Raw genomic sequence first — 23841 nt, 5'->3', positions numbered from 1 at the left:
GCATGCCTCCTGCCCACTCCCCGCGTCAGTAGTCTGAGGGCAAACATGGGGGTTCATGCCTCCTGCCCGCCTCCCCGTGTCAGTAGTCTGAGGGCAAGCATGGGGGTTCATGCCTCCTGCCCACTTTTGCGTCAGTAGTCTGAGGGCAAACATGGGGGCATGTTTGTTTTCCTTCCCAATAGGCCACTCTGAGTAAATCTTCTTTCTATACTTTCATTATTACTTGTCTCTTTCTAATTGGTGTACTGAGGACAGGTGACCAGACCTGAAGGACTCTTGCCAATACTTTGAATTTGGGAAATGCCTAGTTAAATGCTTGCCCAGGAAGTGGGTTTCCTGAGCTCAGATTCACACCCCCTTCCAGAGAAATTTCCCATTAACTGCTGAAACCTGTTTTCTGGATTTTAAATGTTAGGAGTTGGTCTGGAGATGTTGTTCTGAGTCACAGTACAGCTTGTTGTTTCTTTTGTAGGTTACTGTGATTTCAGCTTGAACACAAGGTGGACTGTCATGGCATCTATCTGGGTGAGTAAAAGAGCTAAAGCTGCACAACACAGTGACTTACGTGAGTCGCAGAAAATCAAACTACCAGGAAAAACAGTTGGAAGTTGATTAACTGTAATATCTATGGCCAAAAGCTAGAGAATATCTAAAAATAATAAATAATAAAAGAATATATTATAAGCCAGTGTGGTAGCATATATCTGTAATTCTAGAACTCAGAAAATGAAGGCATGTCAAGTTTGAGAATGAACTGAGATATTTAGGGAGAATCCATCTAAAAAGAACGAGTAGCAAACGATGTATTAGAGGGGCTGGAGTCATGATTCAATAGCACACTTGCACGCAGAGGACCGAGTTTCAGTTCCCAGAATCCACATCAGGACGCTTCCAGTCACCTGTAGCTTCGGCCTCATGGGATCCAATGCCCCAGCCTCTAAGGACACCCCTGCTTATGTGCATACAGCCCCTCCACACACACACCTCTGTGTACATGGACACACACACACACACAGAGAAGTTAGCAGTTTTTAAAGGTATTATAGAGTTCCATACTTGGCAAAGAGGTCTTAACGGAGAATAAATTTAGTGCATAACTCGACATACATGATGATAAAGATGACATTTACTATCAGACAAGGGAAGGTAGTTTCTTCCAGTAGTAAAATTAGGGAAACTTCCAGCTCCTTGGGGGAAAAATAAATCTATACTCCATCTCTCTTCATATGTTAAAATAAAATTTAGATGCGTAAAATATAGAAATAAGCTGGTTAGTAAAGTATTTGTGCTGGCAAGCCCCAGGTCCTGTGAGAGACCCTGTCTCAAAAAATAAGGGGAGGGGCTCCTTAGGAATGACAGCAGATGCTCTGTGGCCTCTGTATGTACCTGCACACACATGCACCTACCCAGCCCTGGGCATGGACTCACACCTGCACACACACGCACCTACCCAGCCCTGAGCGTGTTCTCACACATGCACATACGTGCGCACGCACACACTAAACAAAAAAACAAATACATGCATATAAACAAAGACAATAAAATTCAAGTGAATCTTCTAGAGTGAATTTGGAATGGGGAAAGCAATTGCAATTAGAAGCCTAAAGCAAAAGTCTACAAAGCATTTATCTGTTTATGTATATATTTGTAATTGTGGCAGCAACATATTAAATAGAGCCAGAAGAAAACCTCCAGGAGAGGCATTTGTAGAACAACAGGGCAGGAGATTCATTTATGTAACATACAAATGACTTGAATAAAGACATTTTAAAAGATGAGCTCAGTGGGAAACTGTATACACAAAGTAGCACGTGAAAAGAATTACAAGTCTCCAGTACACATGTCCACAGAACCTTGCAGAACTAAAGCACCACTTAGCATAACAAGGGCCTATTTTCTACCCAAGAACTAGGTAACTGGAAAAAAATAGCAAGACAAAGTTGTGTACTCAACAGGAACTCTCAAACTGTTCTTAGGAGTCTATGTCACACTTTTGCATAGTGTTTGGGTCAATATCTGTCCTTGCTAAATTTAGTGTCCTTACCCCAGTAATTCGACTTCTCATTATATATCATAAATGTGAATAAGGTTGAAAAATGTGGGCAAAAGCTTGTTTGTCTGTATTATTGAAAATATGCAGACAATATAAACAAGCATCCACTAGATACAATTTTTAATTTGCAGTCATTTTTAATGCAATCATTCAAAAGGGATGTGGAGATATTAAACTCAATAGAATGGCATTAGCAGCTGTACCAAAAATGTGTTACTCAATGAAAAACTCAAGTCACAGGAGTACTAGATACAGTGGCTCTGTAGCAGATACAGTACAAAAGAAAGGACACGAAAGAGATCCACGCAGACAGTGTTGCTGACAACTCCCTAGGTGGCACCTGGGCAGCTGGTTCTTTCCATTGTGCCCGCCTCTCTACTCTTGTACCTTTAAGCCATGAGCACACATTTTTATGAGTATGTGAAGGTGAAAGAAAAGCATGCAGAGGTGTGGCATGCCCTCGGCAGGGCCAGTGCAGGGCCAAGTGTGCTATGCACTGGCCAAGAAGCTAACCTTCCCCTTTCTATCCCAGAAAGCCCTTCTGACTTTATGAATCTCTAACAGAGCCAGGGGCAGGCGAAAAGAGGCTTCTCAAAAATGCTCACCCTGATCCAGTAGAAAACTGATATGGAGCTGACTGAGAGAGACCTTGGTTGAGTATGAGACATGGGGCATTTCTTTTTTTTTTTTTTCAAATTTTATTTATTTATTAAAGATTTCTGCCTTCTCCCTGCCACTACCTCCCATTTCCCTCCCCCTCCCCCATCAAGTCTCCCAGCCTCATCATCCCTAAGAGTAATCCGGGTTCCCTGCCCTGTGGGAAGTCCAAGGACCACCCACCTCCATCCAGGTCTAGTAAGGTGAGCATCCAAACTGCCTAGGCTCCCACAAAGCCAGTACGTACAGTAGGATCAAAAACCAATTGCCATTGATCTCACTAAGACAAAAAGGCAACCCACTGACTGGGAGAAGATCTTCACCAACCCTGCAAGAGACAAAGGTCTGATCTCCAAAATATATAGAGAACTCAAGAAAGTAGACCGTAAAGGGCTAATCAACCCAATTAAAAAATGGGGCACTGAGCTGAACAGAGAATTCTCAACAGAAGAAGTTCGAATGGCCAAAAGACATTTAAGGTCATGCTCAACTTCCCTAGCGATCAGGGAAATGCAAATCAAGACAACTTTAAGATACCATCTTACACCTGTCAGAATGGCTAAAATAAAAAACACCAATGATAGCCTTTGCTGGAGAGGTTGTGGAGAAAGGGGTACACTCATCCATTGCTGGTGGGAATGCAAACTTGTGCAACCACTTTGGAAAACAGTGTGGTGGTTTCTCAGGAATTTCGGGATCCACCTACCCATGGGGCATTTCTTTAGACTGTTTTAGTCAGTGGTACAAATGACTATAAACTGAGACGATAAACCACACAGCTGGCGATGTTCCTCCATGGTAGAGTGCTCACATAGCATACGCTAAGATTCTAGGTTCCATCCTCGGGACTGCATAAAAAATATGGGATGTTTGCTGCATGTGGTCACACTAAACCTGTAACCCCAGCACTTGGGAGGTTGGTCGGGAGTTTAAGGTCATTCTCTGCTGCACAGAAAGTTCAAGACAGAGTGGGGTTCTTTAGTGCCACTCCCATCAGACACACACACACACACACCTACCAAATCTTTTTAATTAGCCTCACAGTTCTACCTGCAATATGAGCTGATTTTAATGGTGGTCCATTTTTTCAAAGCTAAGAGGTAAAAGCATCCCCCTCTGGATGAGCAGGGGAGAGGATACACAATGTTCTCTATTCTACAGTATCGAGATCATCAGCCAGCCCTAAAATGGATCCTTCTTAAAAGTGGCCGAAGCTTGAGCATGTTCAGCTAGTAAAATAAGGCAGTCATGAAAAGGTAAACATTGCATAATTTCTCTTATGTACGGTATCTAAAGAAATACACGGAGTACTGTGGTTGCCAGGAACACGGGAGGGCAAGAAGACATATTGTTAAGCCAGTATAGAATTTGTGTTCTGCAAAATGATAAGGCTCTGGACTTGCTTCAGAACACTGTGAATATTCTCACTACTTCTGAACTATGTATTTTAGAAGGCTTAAAATTTACCCAAAATTCATACTTACAGGTAAAATATTATAATATTACAGGTATAATATTAATTCTTATGTGCATGTGTTCACGTGTATGCACATGTGTGTAAGTGCTTGTGAACATGTGAGCATGTATGTAAAGACTGTAATCAAGCGTAGAGTAAAGAAGCCATGGATATGGCTGCTCCATGATTAGGAAGAAGGCTTTTTGTGTTTTGTTTTTCTTTTTCTCTTTTCAAATTGATTTTATTGAGCTATACATTTTTCTCTGCTCCCCTCCCTGCTTCTCCCCTCCCCTTCAATCCTCTCCCATGGTCCCCATGCTCCCAATTTACTCAGGAGATCTTATCTTTTTCTACTCCCCATGCAGATTAGATCCATGTTAAGTCTCTCTTAGTGTTCTCATTGTTGTCTAGGTTCTTTGGGATTGTGATTTGTAAGCTGGTTTTATTTGCTTTATGTTTAAAAACCACTCTTGAGTGAGTACATGTGATAATTGTCTTTCTGGGTCTGAGTTACCTCACTCAGTATGATGTTATTTAGGTTCATCCATTTGCCTGCAAATTTCAAGATGTCATTATTTTTTTCCACTGTGTAGTACTCCACTGTGTAAATGTATTACATTTTCCTTATCCATTCTTCAGTCAAGGGACATTTAGGTTGTTTCCAGGTTCTGGCTATGACAAACATAGTTGAGCTCATGTCCTTGTGGTATGATTGAGCATTCTTTGGGTATATAACCAAAAGTGGTATTGCTGGGTCTTGAGGAAGGTTGTTTCCAAATTTTCTGAGAAATTGTCACAGTGATATAAAAGGGCTATACCAGCTTGCACTTCCACTAACAATGCAGGAGTGTTTTCTTTACCCCACATCCTCTGCAGCATAAGCTGTCATGTGTTTTTGATTTTGGCCATTCTTACAGGTGTAAGATGGAATCTCAGGGTTGTTTTGATTTGCATTTCTTTGATGGCTAAGGATGTTGAGCATTTCCTTACATGTCTTTCAGCCATTTTAGATTCCTCTGTTGAGAGTTCTCTGTTTAGGTCTGTACTCCTTCTTTTTAAAAATTGGGTTATTTGTGCTTTTGGTGACCAATTTCTTGAGTTTGTTGTATATTTTGGAGATGAGCCCTCTGTTTGATGTGGGGTTAGTGAAGATCTTTTCCCATCCTGTAGGCTGTCCTTTTGTCTTGTTGACCATGTCCTTTGCGATTGTGTGCATGTGTGAGAGAGTGCATGGGAACACACACACACTTCTACTTTTAAAGTAAAGTTTGTTACCTGTTGCTGCCTGTTGTGTCTGTGATTTCCCCCTGCCTTTAAAATTCTCCCATCTGTGGAGAACATGATCAAGACTCCTAAATAGACAAGGTTGTCCGCTCTCTCCATATCTATTCAATATAGTTCTTGAGGTCCTAGCTAGAGCAGTAAGACAACAAAAGGAGATCAAAGGAGACACAAATTGGAAAAGAAGAAGTCAGATTCTCACTATTTGCTGATGATATGATAGTTTACATAAGCAACCCCAAAAATTCTACCAAGAAACTTCTACGACTCATAAGCACTTTCAGTAATGTAGCAGGATACAAGATTAACTTAAAAAAATCAGTAGCCCTCCTTTAAACAAATGATAAATGGGCTGAGAAAGTAATCAGAGAAAGGGCTAGAGAGATGGCTCAGTGGTTAAGAGCACTGTCTGCTCTTCCAGAGGTCCTGAGTTCAATTCCCAGCAACCACATGGTGGCTCCAAACCATCTGTAATGAGATCTGGCGCCCTCCTCTGGCATGTGGGTATACATGGAGGCAGAAAGTTGTATACATAATAAATACATCTTAAAAAAAAAAAAAGTGTGTCTCTCCAAAAAGAAAAAACAAAGAAATCAGAGAAACATCACCCTTCATAATAGCCACTAGCATGAAATATCTCAGAATGACTCTAATCAAATAAGTGAAAGACCTGTATGAAAAGAACTTTAAATCTTTGAACAAAGAAATTGAAGAAGACACCAGAAAGTGGAAAGATCTCCTATGCTCTTGGGTAGGCAAAATTAACATAGTAAAAATGGCAGTCTTACCAAAAACAATCTACAGATTTAATTAAATGCATACTAGAGCTGAGGATCAGAACCCAGTCCTTCATGCTCACAAAGCAAGCACTTCACTAACTAAGCTACCTCCCAGCCCTCTGGGCTTATATTCTTTCCAGAAAGTTCTGTTATGACACAGATTTGCACCCTACTCACATATGGACCAGCCCTGTGGCAAGGAAAAAATAATCTTTATTGCATGGTTGACTGGCAAGGACCCTGGGAGCTTAGGCACTCAGAGCTGCGTCCACCTGGCTGTAGCAGGGGGCCTCTTAAGAAGGAGAGGGAGGTAACTGCTGTTTGGTTGGATGGTGCAGCGGGGAGTCTTGTACGGCACAAGCAGAAATGGGCATCACACTGCTTCCTGAGTCACCGTTGTTCTCTAGGGGAGTTGTCCTGTGCTGCCCTGGGGACTTGGGGATTTTGAGCTTGTGACATCAAAAGGTCATTGGCTGGACAAACTCACTTCTGCACAAATCCATTTTTCTAAAGCTAGTTCCAAGCTGTTCTCGAGAGGATTCCGGATGCATTACGTGAAACACAGCTTAAGAACTTTGTTATTTACAGAGTCTGTGTCCAAGGCTGCAGCTGTGTTCATTCTCAGTGGGATTTCTTTTTCTCCTGGCACACAAAAGCAAACACACACCCCAATACAAATGTGATTGCCCCCACAATTCCCGCACACACCTAGGTCAGTTTGGGGTTACCGGTGTCTGGTTAGTTTACTGTAATTAGCTCAGGATTAAAAGAGAAACTTAGGAAGGTATGAGAAAGGCAAGGAGTCTCCCATTCCGGTTGGAGTCTTCGCCAGCCCAAAGTCACAGATTCCAGCACAATTGATGACGTTTGCTGTGAAGGTTACCTATATTGAGACACTTTCCTTTTTCCTGGAGCTATTTTAAATAAGAATGCTAAAATAACAGTGAGCTATGCTTTTAAGAACTAAGTATATGCCCTTCAAGTCTTTCCTAGATGAGAACTCAGCTTTCTGGGAATCTCAAAAGCAAGACTGTGTACTTGGTTTACAGTAGAAAGTCCTTACCTTACGTACGCAGCCTGTATGGCCCATGGTTTATCTCATTAGCTGAAATCCTATCTAATAGCAGTTACCAGAAAGGAAAGAATGATCAACTCTTGAGATGCAAGGACTGTCCGTATAAAAGGCCTTTTGACATTTGAATATGCACACACCTCTTTCTCCTTAATGCCCACGCTTAAGCCAGGCTTCATGCCAGCTCATCCCCAAATTCTTTTCTGTGGTGCAGTCAGGAGTCACCAGCTTCACCTGAGGTCTCTGGAAAGAACCCCACAGCTTGTGTTTCTGTGTCCTGCCCTTAGGGCCTCGGGCAGAAGAGGGTCAAGGAAGAAGTTTTCAGGCACTTTTTGGTACATTCCTCTGAGGAAGGAATGGCTGGTTTCTCCGCTCTCTAGCTAAAGCTGTTGAAACTCTGCCACTGTTGTGGATAAATATTCTATCTCTGTGGCCTCAGTTTGTCTTCTGTGCTGAAGTTGTATGTTGCCTCAAAAGTAGAACAGCTTATAATATAACGTTTTGAAAAACAATTATTTTATTTTTATTTGTGTGTAAGTGCCCGTGTCTCTGTGTGTATGTACACACATGTGTGCATGTGCCTGGGGAAACCACAGATGTTTAATCGCCTGAAGCTGGGATTACAGATGGTTGTGAACTGCCTGATGTAAGTGCGAGGAACCATGGAGCCGTCTCTTCAGCTCCAGGGTGTAACTTCCTATTAAGACACAATAACAGGGTCTGGGGAGATGGCTCTGTGGCTAAGTACACTGGCTGCTCCTCTAGAGGACCTGGATTCAATTCCTGGCACCCACATGGTGGGTCCTATCTGCCTCCAGCTCATTTTTCTGACTCTGCAGGCTCCAGACGAGCTCATGGTGCACAGACATATATGCAGGTGAGACACCCACGCACATAAAATAAAAACAGCTATTTAAAAAGACATAGTGTGTGTGTGTGTGTGTGCAGCTCCATGCCCTTCCCCCACTGAATCCGAGTGTACTGCACTGCTTGCATGTTAGCGTCTCTTTACAGACAGGGAAGCTCCCCTGAGCCTCAGTGGTCAGAGTTTTAACTGGGCATGAATGATTAAATTATTAAATTGTTATTATAGTATTGCATTCAACATCTAGACTTCTTTCTTTCCCAAGAGGTGGAGCTGACTCCAATTCCAGCCCTCGAAATTAAGTTACGTAGTCTTTCTGGGGACCAACTCCCATCCTGACATTGTGCAAGGACCAATGATGAGTCACCCAGGTCTCAGAGCAAAGGCATCCCTGCCACCGAGGAAATTCCAGGGATTTTGAAACTCTTTGTCAAGTACCGGGACAAAGCCAAACATATCCTCACTAAAACACCGTGCAACTCACGTCTCAGCTCTGAGTTTCCAAAAGCACATCTGCCTTTCTTCCTTTAGTGAAATTATAGTGGCACTGACACCAATGGCACCATCACAATGCTGATTAGAAGCTTTGATTGTAAAATATATCTTTAACCACTAGGGAAATGGGAAGTAGGTGGATGCAATGAATATTGGCAAAATGAAACATTCTGGAACACGGGATTCGCGTAGAAGAAATGAAAATCATACCTTTGGTGCTGGAGATGTATGTAGCTCAGTGCTAGAGTGTTTGCCTGCCTTCCCCAAGGCGTGTGTGTGTGTGTGTGTGTGTGCGCGCGCGCGCGTGTGTGTGTGTGTGTGTGGAGGGGGGATCTGTAAGACTGGAAACATTGAGGAACGCTACAGGCAGCAGTCTGCGGAGAGGTTAAACTCACCCGTGATCGTGTGTTCCTGGGGACAAGCAGAGTGCAGCTGCCCTTCCCCACCCGACATTTCCCTTCTTTGCTGGGGACTCGGTTGATGCAGTTTGACAGATGAGGACACGGGATCTTACGTTCCGTGGTTCGTCCAGAGGAAAACTGCCAGTGCCGCAATCAGAGGGAAGGTGCGGTGTGCTAAGGTGAGAGAGCTTGTGGATGGTGGCGGTGCTTTCGTGAGTAAGGAAATTTTGGAAGTGGTTTTAGCTCCATAGAGGGGAGGCTGAGACCTTTCAGAAGAGGGAATAGCATAGGGAGCCAGGATGAAGCCCTGCAGTCCTGAAGGGAACTTGGTGTGGGAGACGGAGCTCTGCACCACTTCTATCATCAAAGTCTTCTTGGGCTTGGGTCTCAGCCACAAGGAGGAGGGAGACCCCAAGGCCACAGCAGGTGGAGAAGTAGAGGCTGCAGGAAAGTGTGGCCTTAATAAGGTATATATAATGATTTCTATTTAAAACAGAGGAAGTTGGAGGGATAACTCAGTAGTTAAGACCAAGTTCAGTTCCCAGGGCACAAATCAGGTGGCTCACCAACATCTCTGACTCTGGTTCCAGGGGATCCAATGTCCTTGAGGTCCACAGACAATTACACTCATGTCCACATCCCATGGTTTTTTTTCCAGGTTGACAGATGTGTGTGTATGTTGGGGAGGAAGAAGGAGAGGAATCCTTCATTATATAACTTGTTCCTCCCCCATCATCTCATAGAAAGAGTTGCATAATAAGTTAGGAATTTTATCTTCCTCTGTTTTGTAGAGGGCAGTGCAGAGGTCACAGCGAGGGTGTAAATTCCAAAAAGTCTTTGTAATACACGAATATTGGGGATCGGGCCATAATGTTGTCCTTCTTGTACTCAGAAGTAGCCATGCTGAGTATCTTCATGGGATAGGATCACACAAATAGAACTTCATAAGAAAGTAAAACCTAGCACCTGGTTCCTCAAAATAAAATTCAGTCTATCTAAAGTAAATCTGGGGCATGGTCACATGCGTTTTAAAATGTCACCTTAGAGGTACAGAGAGATATTTCAGGAAAAGGATGCCAAGGACGATTTAGAACAGAAAAGACTCCTTGCAAACGCAGATCTCTGGCTTAAATAGATGAGCGGATGGAAGCAAATTCTGCAGTCTCCTTAAATCCTGATGCCGTCTGTGCAGAGATGATCATGCTTAGTAGCGAGGCTGCTATAGACGTGTGTAAGGTGCCGAGCATTGGGCACCTAAGTGGTCCTTCCAGAACACCCAACATCGGAGGTGAGCAGATAAGGGGAACACAGGAGCTCAGTGGTAGGAGTGGACTTTAATGAAATGAAGCCAATTGGCTCTGCCAATTTATAAAGCTTATTAAGCATCGAGGGAAGAAAATTGTCTGAAGATCATGCTAAAGTGACTGATTAGACCGCTTTTATTGTCTTCCCATCTCACACATTCTAACTCGTTAGTTCAATTTTTTTTTATTGGGGGTACTTTAAACAATGTCTGACAACATTGCAACAAATTGTTCCTTCTGACATATTGAGTCAGCAGGCTCTCATTGCTCCTGTGAGGGTACATTAATTCTCCTTTCACTGTAGTGTGACAAGATAATGTCCCTTCAGGAAAATATTAGACTTTAAAAGAGGGGAAATGTGACCATATTAGTTCATAACAACACAGTCAATACCATCAGTAGGAGGATAGAAAGACCTGTTTAAAAAGAAATGTTAAATGTTACTGCTATTAGCACAGATTTTTATTTATAAGGTCAGAGTATGCTATATAAGTACTTGTTAACTTTGAATCTTCTCAACACCCTTTGTCTGTCATCCTGTTTCTCCAGCATAAAATAAATAAAAGAATATTTTAAATAAAAGAATATAAAATAAAAGAATATTTTATTTTATTCTTTTAGCAATATGCTTTTTCCCAGTTTACTGTCATGTTTCTAATTTATGTGCTTAAAATCAGTAATGTGGTTATTTTTTTTTTTAAATAATTCTATATCATTCTTGAAGCTCCAGGATGTCAGTGGAGTTCTCAGGAAAAACACAATCCATGGCTCTCAATCACACATCTGTTAAACAGTGCACAAGAGCCGACAATCTTAATAGCATTTTCACTTACTAATCCTTCAGAGTAGCATTCCCCAAGGACAGTGGTCAACATTAATTAAACCATCCCAGAACTTCCCAACCACATCTGCTTCTGTGCGAGGCGTGGTGAGGAGCATACTGAGAATTCTTGCAGGGAAATAACAGTGGATGAAGACAATGGAAGTGTTCTTGCTGTTTGTATACAGGGCCACAGGTGTTGAAACAACTCATTGCCCTAGAGAAGCAAGGTTTCATGTGTGCAGCTTGTTACACAAAAGAACGTATGCTCCTGGTGGCCATGGGCTGGGGAGGGGATTCTTCTTACATGGAGCAGAAGCCATGTTGCCTGTGTGTCTAGGGAGGGGAAACTGTTGCACTGTGCCAGGAACACAAGAAGCCAGGCTGCCACAGATGCACACTAGAGCTGGAGAGATGGCTCAGCAGTTAAGAGCACTTGCTGCTCTTTCAGAGAACCAGAAGCTTCTGCCATGGACCTCTTAACAATTTAAAGGCATTTGCTCCAGGTACTTAACTATGCAAACACAAAACTGCTGGGATCTTCCCCGAGCTGTGCCAGTACAATATCTCTGAGCACGCTGCCTCTGGGCTGGGTTCAGGCTGTGGGTTTCTTGTTGACAAAGAACAATTATTTAGTCACACACTGGGCCTTTGGGGACAGTGGCATTTTAAACAACATAAACACTTCTAGATGATTTCAATAATGACCACTTGAGATGAACATTTAGTCGAGTACATTTAAATGCAATATAAGTAAAGGTTTTGACCTGGTGGAACTTTCCCTCTAGGTTGGACCCCGAGGAACCATAAGAGATTATCCAGGCTTTAGCCCAGCAGTGGATGCTGAAGCTATCCGGAAAGCAATCAAAGGAATCGGTGAGTGATTTGTAAGCCCTTGTAAGTGTTGAAGCCAACCAGGGAAGTTCCCATCTGAGAAGCCAGTTGGCCGCAATTGAATCCTGAATGAGAGAATTTGTCAGCGGACATTTTAAAGTGTGCTGTGATGAGAAGATCATGGACAGTGAGTTTTAGTAAAGAAAGCATTTGGAATGTTGACGTAATTAAAATTGAACACCACCCTAGCTCCTTCCAACAGTTATCACCGCCATAACCACAAATCATTACAGACACAGTCCCTGGCCATTCTTCCTAGGCTTTATTCTTACCCCATTACCTAGAGAAAATCATCTTCCTAAATTAGACTTTATGCTTGTGGGCCTTCGATACCACAGCTCTATACGTATGTACGCACCGTCTTTTATACTTTCCACCAGGCAAACTGGAGAAGTGATCTATACATTCCGTTGCCATTTGGTTTTATCTCTTAACATAATGTTTTTGAGATTTATTCATGTTGATATGTTTAGCTCTAGGTCATTAATTTTAACTGCATAGTAGTCTATTGTATATTATATCATAAACTTGGAATGTTGATGAAACATTCAAATTGCCTATAATTCTTTTCTATTACTGCGTGACAGTCCTTGGTGAATGTCCCTGCTTTAACTCCGTTGTGCACATTGGCTAGTATTTCTCCAGGACATGACAAGAGTTGTGATTTCTGGGTGGAAATTACCAGAATACTCACTTTTAAATTATCTAGAATCATTGCCAATTTATTCTCCAAAATGGTTATAAAGATAACTCTTGGGGCTGATGAGGTAGGTTAGAGAGTAAAGTATTTGTTACACAAACTCAACATCCTGAGTTCGATCCCCAGAAACCACAGTCGAAGGAAAGAACTGACTCCATAAAACTGAGTAATCTCCATGTGCATGCTGTGGTGTGCACTCAGTAATAATAATAATAATAATAATAATAATAATAATAATACATAGAACTCCTTCCACAATGCATGAGACTTTCTCTTGATCTGTGTTCCATACTGTTTAACACAGGCTGCACAAGTACCATGCCATTTTTCCCACTGACTAGGTCTGAAGCTGTATGAATTCCCCCATCCCCTCTCTTTAAATACTGATAAAGCCAAGCATCAGTTTTTCTTTTTGTTTCCTCTTTCATGTATGACTTCTTCACATGGTTTAGCCCTTTGACATGGCACTGTCTTCTCTAGGGGTTCCAAGTATCGTGCCATGAAGTTGCACCGTCTTCTCCAGGGGTGCCAAGAGAGGCTTTGTTGCTTAGTGGTCATTGGTTTCTGTATACAACCTTTTGTAAATAAAATCTCCAGCCATGAAATGGCCAAAACCAAAACATTTTATCCAGTTTTATATTTTAGCAAAAATCAAGCTTAGTATTTTTCCTAGGATTCATGACTTCTGTACCTTTTGTTTTGCTTTTGTTTGTTTTGTTTTGTTTTTTGAGACAGGGTTTCTCTGTGTGACTATGGCTGGCCTGGAACTCTCTCTGTAGACAAGGCTGGGCTTGAACTCACAGAGACCCTGCTTGGCTATGAGTTCCCTGCTCTTCTGTCTGTACCCATCTCAGTACCCTGTTACAGCTGCTCCAGCCTTACAGTGGCTGCTCATGTTGGGGGATTGTTTTTGCTCTTTGTTTGCTTGTTGGCTTGTAGAGGGACTCTTCCTCTTCCAGTGTGGCTTTAACGACAACCTGTGTAATTCTGTGAAATATGTTTTTAAGAGTTTATGTCAGCATTATCTTCTCTTATACAAGACTGTTTGTTTTTTTAATGAAAACTTTTTTCACTTATCTTTCAAACTTTTTGGTTAATATTTTAGTGCTTGTTCCTTTTGAAAATTTTTATGCATTTTATTAAGATGTAATTACATCACTTTCCTCCTCTCAACCACTCCTAAGCTGAGCTGATGTCCTCTTCTGGTCTCTGTGAATATCCGCACACATAGGTGCACACACAGAGATTAGGAAACATACAAATTATCTAGAAGTAAAGAATAAGGGCAGGGTAACAGAGGACTTGTAGAGATGAGCGCTGCAGTGTAGGGGGTAGAAAAAGAAAGAACAGAGAATAGTTCCCAGAATATATTTTGAGTCAAGGTGGCATGTGTCCCAAGTTGACCTGGAACTCACTCTGAATGGAAGAATGGCCATAAACTTCCGATCCTCCTGCATCTTCCTCCTGAGTGTTGGCCTTGTAGGTGTGAGTTCCCATTCCCGGCTTATGGCCTTCCTGAAGTAAAACAAGCGCTCCATCCCCAGCCCCAGTTCCTAAGGATTTGTTGATTTGTTGGTTTGTTTTGTTTTGTTTTTGGATAGCTCTATCCATAGTTCTGACATTGATGAATGAACAGAGTAAAAACAAGCCAGAGATGAAGTCTAGCGTGAGGACATGCTGCCATATGGACAGGCACAGTAACTGGGCATTGGTATCGATACTGTTGCAGGTCTAAGCTGGCTACCAGACTCACAGATCAAGTACGCTGCAATCTGATTCTGTAGAAAACACAAGATCAAAGGCAAGCACACTGGGAGGCCAACAGGCAGCCAAGCACACAGGTTTTTTTTCCCCTCTCCACAGATACAGACTGTGTAGTGCAGTCACAGGCTCTGTAGATATGGTGTACGGGTGCTACGTCGGCACAGAGAAACCTAGCCTCGAATCCCAGCTGATCTTCCCATTATTCTAGTCATGCACCCCCAAGGCCTGCAAGCCCCTCGGCACTTCCCATCTTAGGACAGTTCTCTCCAGCCAGTGACGTAGACACAGACTCCCACAGTTGCCATAGTATTCTACCGAAGATTAGTGGCATCGAGGACATTCTCAGACGATCTGGCCTCAGTTCTTGCCCCATCTGACCTTACAAACACACGCATGTGAAATGCACCATGGAGGTGTGAACCAGATTTCGTGTTACTGTGGTTAATGTCCTGTGATCAGTAAGAAAGATTTTGGCTCGTGGTTTCCAGAGGGTTTAGTCTGTGGTACTTGCCTTAATTGATTCTGGGCCTGTGGTAAGATCATCACGTGGCAAACTACTTACCTCCTTGCCTCAAGGCTTACAAGACGCAGAAAGAGAGAGAGAGAGAGAGAGAGAGAGAGAGAGAGAGAGAGAGAGAGAGAGAGAGAGGAGAGGAGAGAGAATAACCTTTAAAGGAACGTCCCTAATGACCTATATCTTCTAGGTCCCACCCCCCCGTGAGATGTCTGTCATTTTCTGAAATGACAGCTGGGGCCAAATATTCAACACAGTTGTGAAGGGGGCTCATTTCCTATTCAAACCACAGCAAAAATCGTATTTGGGGATGAGAGATTGTTGCATTACTTAGAAGCCCTGTGACTTTGACAAATGAAATAGGATCTTTGAGTGCTAATGTCATCTTTAGGGCAGCTTTGTCTATCACAGTATGGGGACCCTGTAACTCTCACTATAACAAGGAATAAAAAGGCACCTTATAGATATCTGTTTCTTAATAAATCTTTCTTGTGTCTGTGCCCTTGAGAGGATAGAAGATCTGATGCCAGCTATGGAGTGAGAGCTGAAATTCCGTGAGAGTCACTCAGCCTCCTGAGGGTGAAGCAGGAGGTTTTTCGTGCTCCTCTCTGCATGCACAGGAGGACTAGACAAGCAATGACTGAGGTTTTTATTTTTCCATCTCCCAAATCGCCCAAATAGTTAAACTTCTTTTCCAAAAACAAAACAACAACAAACAGACAAGCAAAAACAAAACCCAGGCGAACACACAGATTCTAGCCCGGTAAGAAACTGTAAACTGAAATTTAAAATGCCTTACTATAAGTACTTGATGACTAATACGGAGAACCCTCAGCTGATAAATGACTTTGGTCTCATTTAGGAACTGACGAGAAAACCCTCATCAGCATCCTGACAGAGCGGTCGAATGCGCAGCGACAGCTGATTACCAAGGAGTATCAAGCTACGTATGAACAGGTACCACCCTGAAGAGACAATCACCCGTGTCTTGGGTCTTCCTCTGTGGGGCACTCGCAGATCTTTGGGTTCAGACTGAGTGTGGCAGGAGATGCCATGTGCATCCACTCGAGAACCAGGCCTCTGAGTCTTGGTTTTGCATTTCACCATCGCAATGGCTTTGGGGCGTCTGTGTCTTCACTGTGGAATGAAAAACGTCACCTTAGAGCAATGGTTCTCAAACTGCGGGTTGTGACCCCTTTAGGGTCAAATGAGCCTTTCGCAGGGGTCCCATAGCAGATATCCTGCTCAGAACTTATTTACATTGCAGTTGTAAAGTAGAAATGAAAATAATTTTAGGGTTGAGGATCAACAAACACGAGGAACTGTATGGAAGAGTTGCAAAAATGGTTCCAAGCCATCGGTGAATCCCCTCCCTACAGGACACTTGGCCTAAAAGGGAGATTTAGTTTTTCTTTTTCTTTTTTTTTCTTTTTTTTTTTTTTTTTTTTTGGTTTTTTGAGACAGGGTTTCTCTGTGGCTTTGGAGCCTGTCCTGGAACTAGCTCTGTAGACCAGGCTGGTCTCGAACTCACAGAGATCCGCCTGCCTCTGCCTCCAGAGTGCTGGGATTAAAGGCGTGCGCCACCATCGCCCGGCTTCTTTTTCTTTTTTTTTTTTTTTTTTTGAGATAGGGTCTCATGTAGCCCAGACCGGCCTGGAACTTACAAGTGTTGGAATTACAGCCGGGAGTCATTAGGCCCGGGTTATGTGATACTGGGGAATCAAACCCCGGTCTTCGCGAGTGCTAGACAAATACTCTTCCACCTGAGACACGTCCCCAGACTGCATAGAGACCTTATGATGGGGTGGAGGGTGATTCCAGATGTTAGAGATACTGTTAAACATCATACAGGATGGAGGATAGCTTTCCCACAAAGAGCTACCAGAACAGCTGTCTGGCAAAGACTGTCTTAGATAATCTTTAGTTTCTATTTTAATTTTAAAATAGTTATGTAAGCACAGGCTCAGTAAATTCAACAGATGGAAACCAACTAAGTATCCAAAAATAAATACCTAAGAACAAGACACACGTGGCACACGCCTTTAATCTCAGAACTCAAGAGGCAGAGGCGCTCAGAACTCTGAGTTCAAAGTCACCCTGGTCTACACAGAAAGTTCCAATACAGGCTCCCAAAGGTATACAGAGAAACCCTGTCTCAGAAAGCAAAATAAAACAGAAAAGGAACAGGACTGCCACACAATTGGTTTGTCGTCTATTTGTGGAGTAGTCTTGTCTCTGTCGGACAGTAGGAGAGGCAGTTCGTCCCTTCTCTTGTGGAGCTAGCATCCTAATGGAAACATAAGCAGTTCAGTCATTGGCAAGTGTGATAAAGCGAAAAATGGGATGATGAGGGTTACTGGTGACTGGCTCCCGTGACGGGGTGAGGAAACAGTGCCAGCAGGATGCTGCTGCCTAGCTGGCTGTGAGGACAATCGGTGCTGTGTATATATAGACGTGTGTCGCTGTGCCGGACTGTTTGTCTTTGTGGATATTCAGATGGGATTTTACCATGTTGCCAGTCTGGTCCTGAGCAATTGTATTAAAATAATCTTCCCACCTCAGCATCTTTCCTACCCAGTGCTAAGACTACTGCATGCCACTCGGCTTGGTTTTATCTCTAAGAGTCAGTGCATAGTCTTGGTTTTATTCTACAGTTGGGAGCCATTGGAAGTATGTAAGCAGGGGGATAATATAACCCAATGTTTAGTCTTAAAAGATTACTTGGGGACCTGGAGGTTTAGCTGAATGGCAGAATGCTTGCCTGGCACTTCTGAGGCTCTTTGTTGCATCCCCAGAATTACAAAGAAGATGGAAAGATTGTTCGGGATGCTGTGGGTCATGGATTATGGAAAGGAAGGAGTAAAACACAGAGCAGTCAGGCTGTTAACTATCAGAGACATCACCTGAGAATGATCCCCGGTCCCCCCAGGCGTTAAAGCTCCTTTCTCAGGCACCCTTTATCACACACTAATATACTATACAGTAAAATTGAATTTCATCTTGAATACTTTTATTTTCCTGTTAGGGTAACCATCTTAGGCATAAGCATTGCTTCGCGGCTACCTTTAAATGTCTAGCATTGATTAGGCCCCCTTGATCATGTATTCAAATGAATGAATTGTCAGCATCTGGGCAAAAACCCCTGACAGATAGGTCGGTGGCCTTTCAGAACGCTGTAAAATGAGAAGGAAGAATCAACGGAGGCGAAGGGCAACAGTCATTTCTCACTGGGTGATGGAATGAGAGCGTGTGGGGTAAGATTTCTTTGCCGATAGGTTGAGGACAGATGGTATCAGTATTCAGCATTTATTTATTTATTTATTTATTTATTTATTTATTTATTTATTTATTGTTGGTTTTTCGAGACAGGGTTTTTCTATAGCTTTGGAGCCTGTCCTGGAACTAGCTCTTGTAGACCAGGCTGGCCTTGAACTCACAGAGATCCGCCTGCCTCTGCCTTCCAAGTGCTGGGATTAAAGGCGTGCGCCACCACCTCCAGGCTCAGAATTCAGCATTTGAAGAGAAAAAAATCTTCACTGTAGTTACAGTAGACCGGGTGGTTCTTGGTCCATCTCGTGACCCGACTATGTCTGTGGAGGGCAGCTTTATCATCAGAACTGCCCGAGAGGCTGCTGGCTGCCAGGCCTGAAATCAAATTGTTACATGTCACTCCTTTTAATACTGGAAATAGGAACCACGTCCCTGCCCTTAGATGTGTGTGTGGGGGGGCAGACTCTAATGTACTATGTGGAGGCCGTGCCAAAGGACACTAGAGTCCTACAGGGCATGCCCCAGGATCCATTAAAGGAGACCGACCAGCCACTGTCTTCCCTTTTCTTTGGGGAGCCCAGGGGTCTCTGAGAAGCAAGGTACTCAGGAACAGCTTACCAGAGAGAGCCCTCTCCCGACCTCCCTTCCCCTCCTTTGGAGAGCACCAAGGACCTAGGAAATGCATTCATTCTGTTTTCCTAGTTATCAGTTATTATTTTAATCATGCATATGCGTGGCTCGGTGTGGTCGTTTGGTCCATGTGTACTGTGTTGGTATACTTAGAGGAACAGCGTTTTAATGTGCAGTCCCAAACTCCGGTGCCCTTGCCAGGCTTCCTTTGGGCTTTGCAAATGACTGTGTAAGGCAGGACATGGTGGAGACGTCATAAAATGAAGATGAGTGTCCATCGCGATGTTCTCAGCATTCCTGCTATTCCCTATGGAGGGGCAAGCTGCCGCTTGATGTTATCCTTGCGTTTCCCTTTCCCTAGGTGGCTGTTGAGAAAGAGAAAAGAACATATTTCATGATTTCCTCCTTGGGGTTTTTATTTCAGGAGCTGAAAGATGACTTGAAGGGTGACCTCTCTGGCCACTTTGAGCACGTCATGGTGGCTCTTGTGACTGCACCAGCCCTGTTCGATGCAAAGCAACTGAAGAAATCCATGAAGGTACAAGCCCTTAACAAACTAAACAAACTGTCGCTCCGCCGATTCCACTGACACTCACTTGAGATTTAGTGGGCTTGGATGCCATTTATGATTGCACTCTTTAAGGGATGGGGTAACTATTGGGAGCTCTGTGCAGTCCAGAGTCCAAATGTCCTTGAGCTGTGAGGATAGTTGCATTTCTTTTCTTTCTTTCTTCTTTTTTAAACTAAATATTCAGTCTTTTTTTTTCTTTCATCGAACATAAATGCCATCATTTATCCGTCACTTGGGCCCTATGATTTTTATTATTAGCCCCTTGCTTTCCTTGACCCTTCAGAACCCCAGGCTTTCACCACGTCCACATGAGCTCTGTTCTAAAGTCTACTGCAAGCGGCTGTCTCCATCCACGGCTTCCACTCTGCTGTGACCACCTGCACCTCTTGATTATACCGTATCAGTACCCTAAGAAGGTACCTTCTGCTCCACTTCTGTCCATTTGAAACTATTCTCTATGAGACGAGCAAAATTGCTTTTATAAAGATGTTTTAAAGCGAGGCGATGTCATTCATCACCCTAAATCTCCAGTGAACACTTAAAAACCAGACTTCTTATTATGTTCCTCACCCAATCCTGCATCTTGTCTGTCTGCAATTCTTTTAAAAGCCCTGCCAGCCAGCATTCCCCTGAGAAACAGAGCCATTAGGCAGACATTTACATTAAGAAATTTACTGTAAGGCACTGGGTATACCTTGTGAGTTTGGGTGTAAGGACTAGACTGCAGGGCAAAGTGGTCAGGGAAGACCGGATCCCTCATCAGTCTCTGAAGCTGCTGCCTATGGGGACAGCCCCTTCTACAAGGAAGCCTTGGCTTGCCCTTAAGGGCTGTTAGCAGAATGAATCAGGCCCAGTCAGAACGCAGAGTGTCTGAAGTGCATCCCACTTAAAATCAATGGACTTTATTCATAAAATACCTCAACAGCAGCACACAGATTAATCTGTCTGGATAACCAGGGACTGTAGCCCAACCAAGCTGCCACATAAAACTGACCACCGCACTCCTCTTCTCCCAACTCCACGGAGTTTGCCTTGCTGGCCTTTTCTCTGCTTCTTGAGCATTGCGAGCATTCTGGCTTGGGAGTCTGTATCCATGGTGCTCCATCTGGATTCCTTTTCCGCAGAAATGATTTACTTGATTTTATTGTTATTGTCTGCTGGGGGAGGCCGCATGTTCTTTTCCGGCTGCCCAGAACTGAAATAACCACACAGAAACTGTATTAATTAAAACACTGCTTGGCGTATTGTTTAAACATATTTATGGCTTACTCTTCTATCTTAAATTAACCCATTTCTGTTATTTTATATTTTACCATGAAGCTTGTGGCCTGCCAGCAAGATTCCAGCTCGCAGCCCACATCTTTCCCTTCTGGTGGTTACCTGGCATCCCCTGACTCTGTCTACTCTCTCTTTGTATCTCTTTCAGCCTGGCTTTACTCTGTTAAGCCACTGGCCAAAAGCAGCTTCTTTATAACCAATAAAAGCAACACATAGACAGAAGGACTTCTCACACCATTTCCCCTTTTTCTGTTTAAATAAAAAGGAAGGTTTTAACTTTAGCATAGTAAAATACATATAACGAAACAGGTATCAATCAAGAATTACAGTTACAATATTTATATCTACTTTATCTTTTATCATAACTAAGGAAAACTATAACTATCTGTTCTTCAACTTCATCAAAGACCCCAGAAGGATATAATATTACCTAAGTTAACAAGAAGTACATTGTGAGCAATTTACAAAACTCTAGAATTGACAGAGACATCTCGCTGCCTGGACAGTCACCCAAAGTTCTTCTGTGTCATTGGGGCATCCATCTTCAGCCCACAGGCCCATAGTGTCCAGCAGACTTTTCCATGAAGCAGGAAATCTCAAAGACAGTTTCACCTATACTGGCAGTTTGTCAGTCACTTTCTTCTGTGTCCTGCAGAATCTCTGGCAGACTCTTTCATGAAGCAGGAACCCCAAAGGACTGTCTCACCTTCTTTAGGTAACTTCAGCAGTCATTTTTCTGTGGGTCCTGCAACTCTAGTCAAGCAGTCCAGGCAAGAGCAGTTTCTTGCCCAAATGGCTAACAATCTCTATGAGGAGCTTCTTTGATGCCCATCTCCTCTTGAAGTAGCTAGTGCTGCCAGAAGCAGATGTGTATCATTGTCATTAAAAGTCCTAAGTTATTAAAACATTTTAAATGCCATACTCTGAAGGTCTTTGAAAGATTTGAAGAACATCTATCTAGTTGAAATCTATCTCTATATATCTAAAAAACCTAATTAGCATGACCACAAGTTTGACTATTATAGATGATTATCTATTAACCTATATTTCTTAATTATACATTACTTTTTAAATGAGCTACACAAACACCTTAATCAAGAGCAGAAATAAACATATAATAAAATTGACCTTAATGTGTATCAATAAACCAAGATCCATAGCAATGCAAACTATTCATTTCTATAGCCTATCCCCCTTTAAATGTAAAGAAACATTTATAAACTTTATTTGAGAATTTGGGTGTAGTTCTCTCCAAACTGCTTCCTACTTTTCATTGGGGGTAATTTTGGGGGATATTCACAGCAACCTTTCGGTGGGTCTTGGTCCATCAAACCACATTAGTCTTGAAAGATTCTACAAGTTCTCATCCTCTGTGGATAACAAAAGAAAACCCTCTTTCCAAAGCAACAAATCCTTAGACTCAAATTTTGAAGTCAAGAAACCTTTAAAACATTTATGTTGTTTTAGCTTAGCAGTCTCCAGAATCAAATGTCTCTCGGCAGTCAAAAAATTCAAAGAAAACAATAATATACATAATCCAGATTCCCTGTTTATATTCCATCTTTACATTGGTAATTTTTCTTACACTATTATGACTGTACTCTTTTATATTACATTTACTGTCTCTTTACTCTTTTTCTTCTCTTTTCCAAGCCTATGTACATTTTTAAACACACTGTGGTTCATTTAGAGGTTTTTTTCCATCTGGATTTGTCTTTATTGCATGCATATTGTAATTATTTTCTGACCAGGAGAGCTTTTTATTTTTAAGCTAAGCAGCGTGGCTATGACCAAAGCTGCTTTGCCTTTTGGCTCCACCCAGTCCAACATGGTGGTGGTCTGTTCACTGCCTCTGTGAACCATGCACACCACCCTAATTCCAGGTAGACAGTGGGTCTGTGTCACACCATAAGCAGTTTGTAACACATTGCTTGCAAACCCCATTTAAGTGCTTGGCCTCCTGAAAAAGCCAGAGTTCATGCTGGGAACATGGCCAGGAAGCTGCCATTTCGAAACCACATGTTTTTTGTTTGTTTGTTTTTTGCTACTGCTGAATCAGGAAGACCTCTTTTAAAGGAATCATGCCTATGCTTGCTTCTCTGAAAAAAAAAATGTGATTACCAAGAAGCTGCACTAGACTCTGTTTTTTCATGTCTAGAATTCCTTTGCAAGCTCTCTCAGGTTTTTATGGGGATGTAGTTACCCATTTTGGTGTGCCAATTTGTAGGTGAAAGTTTCTTGTTCATTCTCAGCTTCCCAGACCATGAAATAATCACTCAGAAACTATATTATTTGCAATACTGTTTGACCAATAGCTTAAGCGTATTTTCGGCTAACTCTTACATCTTAAATGGACCCATATCTATTAATCTGTGTATCGCCATGTGGCTATGAGTTACTGGCAAGTTTCTGGTGTGTCTGTCTACTGTGGGCAGCTACATGGCTTCTCCCTGACTCCACCTTCTTTCTCCTAGCATTCAGTTTAATTTTCCTGCCTAGCTATATTCTGCTAAACTGGCTAAAACAGATTTATTCATTAACCAATAAAAGTGCCACATATACAGAAGAACCTCCCACACCCGTTGTCTTTTGTTTAACTTTCATTTGTGTTTACTTTATACTGAATTTGTTCCCACACCAGAAGTTTTGGGGGTTTTTGTTCTGTTTTGCTTTTATGGGATCCCCTTTTCTTCTGTGCATGTTTCTCTTCTGGTGTAGAAGCAGTTTGTTCATCTTTGTTGAGGGTCCTCTCCATGCAGGTAGCTCAGATAACCTGATCCTATTAACTCAGAGAGCATGGGGAGCCTGGGTGCTTCATTCACCTGGTTATGTTGAATGACCAGAGAAGCGACACAATCTGAATCTCAGTATATGCTCTGCACTTTCAAGTGTGTGTTGCAAAAATTCAGCACCTCTTTTGGGCCATTGACCTTGTGTCTCATCCCATTTCTTCCTGGGCATGCCTATCTCAAGTCCTATACTGTGTCAGTGGGATGGTTCCCTTTTAAAAAGTAAAACAGCAAAGCAAGGTCTCCCT

At 42.6% G+C, this 23841-nt stretch overlaps 1 protein-coding gene across 1 annotated transcript in view; it reads left to right on the top strand.

Annotated features, from left to right (window-relative positions):
* The window catches only part of Anxa3 (annexin A3), a 47781-nt gene that overhangs the window by 2997 nt on the left and 20943 nt on the right, over positions 1-23841 (top strand). Inside the window, exons 2-5 of the mRNA XM_057771885.1 lie at positions 473-525; positions 11972-12059; positions 15918-16012; positions 19380-19493. Coding sequence (XP_057627868.1) covers positions 511-525; positions 11972-12059; positions 15918-16012; positions 19380-19493 — 312 coding nt within the window. The 5' untranslated portion in view covers positions 473-510. The remainder of the gene's footprint in view (positions 1-472; positions 526-11971; positions 12060-15917; positions 16013-19379; positions 19494-23841) is intronic.

This window comes from Chionomys nivalis, chromosome 6, assembly GCF_950005125.1.
Source record: "Chionomys nivalis chromosome 6, mChiNiv1.1, whole genome shotgun sequence".
Taxonomy (NCBI): domain Eukaryota; kingdom Metazoa; phylum Chordata; class Mammalia; order Rodentia; family Cricetidae; genus Chionomys; species Chionomys nivalis.
This window is presented reverse-complemented; position numbering and strand designations above follow the sequence as displayed.